Source organism: Sinocyclocheilus rhinocerous, unplaced genomic scaffold, assembly GCF_001515625.1.
Source record: "Sinocyclocheilus rhinocerous isolate Xijiao unplaced genomic scaffold, SAMN03320098_v1.1 scaffold59, whole genome shotgun sequence".
Lineage (NCBI taxonomy): Eukaryota > Metazoa > Chordata > Actinopteri > Cypriniformes > Cyprinidae > Sinocyclocheilus > Sinocyclocheilus rhinocerous.
Window position 1 is genome coordinate 214,472 of NW_015654075.1, and position 3,655 is coordinate 218,126.

General features: G+C 36.2%; 1 protein-coding gene across 1 annotated transcript in view; it reads right to left on the reverse strand.

Moving 5' to 3' along the window:
* The window catches only part of LOC107716886 (protein phosphatase 1 regulatory subunit 12C-like), a 16,207-nt gene extending 12,796 nt beyond the window's left edge, over positions 1-3,411 (reverse strand). The window contains exons 1-4 of the mRNA XM_016523492.1: positions 3,406-3,411; positions 3,203-3,333; positions 1,544-1,662; positions 586-739 (exon numbers count right to left, since the gene is read on the reverse strand). Of these exons, the coding sequence (XP_016378978.1) occupies positions 586-739; positions 1,544-1,662; positions 3,203-3,333; positions 3,406-3,411 (410 nt within the window). The remainder of the gene's footprint in view (positions 1-585; positions 740-1,543; positions 1,663-3,202; positions 3,334-3,405) is intronic.
* Between the last annotated feature and the right edge of the window lie 244 nt (positions 3,412-3,655).

Here is a 3,655-nt window from a genome sequence, read left to right on the forward strand (position 1 = left end):
ACACACACACATTTCCACAGCTTTCCATGGGATGTTTTTAAATCTAGGGAGAATAACCAGTGATAAATAGGTGGGGGTGGAGGGGACTCTTCATGACTCCTCCAGCAGTGAAGCAGCACACACACCGACACTCACAATGACAACGACAACAAATTCTAAACACTGACAGATTATTTGTTTTTCCCTTCAGTCAAGTTTTGAAATATCATGCATTGTAGAGGAAGCTGATGTGACTTCTGCTATAAACAACTCAATGGGATGGAAACTATGCTGAAAGAACATCGGCACAGGCCTCCACTCCTTTTCCACTTTGCAAAGAGACAGGAAGTAAACAATGGTTGCTCTGTGCTCAGAGAACTGCCCAATGGCGTAGCGGAATGAGCATGGGGTGTTAACCTGGTTGAATAATGGTGGAATGGTCTCTAGGGTTTAATCACTGAGATACCAGAAGTTTGGGGTAAAACTATCTGCTGAGAATATAACTAAATAGATTTGCTTTATATGATGTTATCACATGAGTAGAAATTGTGCAATGCCAAGAGGAAACTCATGAGGAAACATTTTTCTTTTTGCATTCACACTTACTTAATGGCCTCCAAATATCCTTTAGCTGCTGCTACATGTAACGGAGTAGCACCAGTCCGGGGGTGGCAAAGATTAGCAGGCAGCCCGTTTGTGAGCCAGTGGCGGGCATCACGCATGATCCACTCCTCTTCTGCCCGCTTAGCTGCTTCCACATCTGATGAGAGATGGACTAATTATAAGGTCCCATACACTTTTGCAGAGAAGAATTATTAACAATTTATCTAACTAGCTGACTGGACAAGTTGATTTAATGTAAATGTACTGATCTGTGTATTTCTAGAAAAAATACTTAAATGATAGTGTTTATTTTGGAAATATTTTGTGAATGAATATAAATGAAAATTAAGGTCTGTGAGAAGGTAAATATGTATTATGTACTGTAAACAGTTATACAATACAGTTGTGTAAAAATCTTTTGTTAACTTTGTGTGACTTAAAAAAAAGGTCAAACTGTTTCAAGTCCACACACTAAATGGATATTATGCCCAAAAATGAAAATTCTGTCATTGATTACTTACCCTCATGTTGTTCTAAATCTGTATCCTGTATTAAGATTTTTTGAATAATGTTGGTAACCAGAAAGTTTTGGTTATAATTGACTTCCAATGCATGTACAAAAAGTCATACCATTTTGAAAGGGCATCATGACAGAGTTTTCATTTTTGGGTGAACTATCCCTTAATGTTATTGATGCAATAACATTTAAGTCTTCATCAGGTGATTTTTTTGACTCTGGGAGGTCAAAAACTTGCAAGTTGTTTAATAACATCAGTATGTGGACATTTGTGCTTTTATTTTATGTTTACTACATTCTGTCCTGCACCTGTACTCAAACTAACTTGGGCTGGGTGATTTTTCTGAGTAAATATAGCAGGCTTTAATTTGTGATACCTCTAAATTTAATTGAGTAAATTAAATGTATTTATGATGTGACATTTCAGACGTTCTGTTTACTAACCCGGTGTCAATGTGTGTTCTTGCAGCAGTGTCTCTGTGGCCTCATCCTCTGCAATATCCATTGGCACATCACCATCACAGTTCACCGAGCAGAGAGATGCACCATGCCTGAGCAGAAATCTAAAAGTGACAGCACCAGTAAATAAGCACAGTATAATACATGCTAACTGGGATCATATCTTTCACAGCAGGGTAAGTATTTCTAGCACTTGTTGAGGCAGAAATATTTGTAAAAATTTTAAACCCCTCAAATCACACAACTCTGTCCACAAACAAAACACACATTTCAAAATTGTCACAATGTAAGCAACTTATCCTTTTTTTTTTTCTGCTGGCAATCCAACTCTCAAGAGTCATTTCAACCCTTAAAATGCTTAATTGCTGAAGTACTCTTAAAGGGGTCATATGATGCGATTTCATTTTTTCCTTTCTCTTTAGAGTGTTACAAGCTCTTGGTGCATAAAGAAGATCTGTAAAGTTGCAAAGACTAAAGTCTCAAATCCAAAGAGATATTCTTTATAAAAGTTAAGAGTTAGCCACACCTACCTAAAACGGCTCGTTCGAACACGCCCCCACATACCTACCTCACTATGTGGGAAGATTTGCATAAAGCCGCCCAAATGTTCACGCAGGAAAATAATGTGTTTTTTTAACTTTAAACCGCATAAACACATTTCATTACACCAAATACACAAAATAATGTTCTTTTTAGCAGCATCATATGACCCCTTTAAATAGTAGTATAATAGAAAAAAGCAGTGCCAAGGTGTAGTAACTGCTGACATCTGTTCAACATATCACTGCACACCAAAGAATATTATTTTCACTGCACAGTATTGTTCTGGCATGTCAGTAATTATATATAGAAGAAGGATAACACTTAAGAAACTTGCTTGGTAAAATGTTTCAATCAAAATGTGTGTTTTTAATATATAGAGGACTGGGAAAAATAATGAGATAATTTTTGCGTTTAGGATGAACTGGTTTAAAGCATGACAATTTTTTAGTGCATTTAATGCATCATCTGCAGCAACTTCCTGTGGATGGAGGTATTTGCTCATGCTATTTGCATGCAGTTATCCCCCGGACCCACAGAACAAACCATTCCAGAGAGAGCAGATGACTGAGGATGATTTACACAGGCTCTATTACTGGCCGCACTCACCCCCGCAACCTCCTCGTGGAGGAAAAACCACGTGTAGGACACCCACTCATTGCAGTTTCTGTCTGGCTACCTGGTTGATCCTGCCAGTAATACTGTATGTGTTTGTCTCAGAGATAAAGCCACATAGATATTGTAAAACTGGCTGAATAAATTGTATTGAAAGGATTTTGCTAAAGTAAAATTAATTTGGGGAATGAATGTGCAAATTTATTTACAACAACAAATTTTAATATTAGGTGCAGTTTTTCACGAATCACAGAATACTGTGCAATTAAATAGTTACATTTAGCCGATTCATAGCCATAGTAATAACAGACTAATACAACTAACAATGGCCTTGAAGCTGTGCTATATTGTGAATTAATCTCAGAACAGAACAATCACATTTGAAACAGCCAGCAACTTCAAAGCCAGCTAAACAATAAACATATTAGACAATTTTGACACATACTCATTCATTTAAATATATATTAATTAAATTCAGTCATAACATACTCTGTTATCTCCAGGTTTCCACATGATGCAGCCACATGAAGAGGAGTCCAACCCTCACTGTCCACCTGGTTAACATTGGCACCCCAAGACAGAAGAAATTCCACCATTTCCATACTGCCATCGATACAGGCCTGGGAAAGAACACCACATAAAGTCCATCAGATTTTTACAGAAATGCACCACAATTAAAATACTAAAATTACAGCCATGTTATGGCTGATTACCAATAAATGGTAATTTGTGCAAAAAATTTTAAATTCAAACACCAAAAACTACATTTTAAATTTTACAAGTAAATTTAATAATATGGGTCAATGACAAATAAAACAAATAACATAACATTTTAAAACCAAGTTTAAACACATATGCCAAGTTCTCAGAAAAGTGCTCTTTGAAAAACTTTAATACCATTTTCAACAAAAGCAAAAAAAATTAAATACTCTCAAGAAAAAT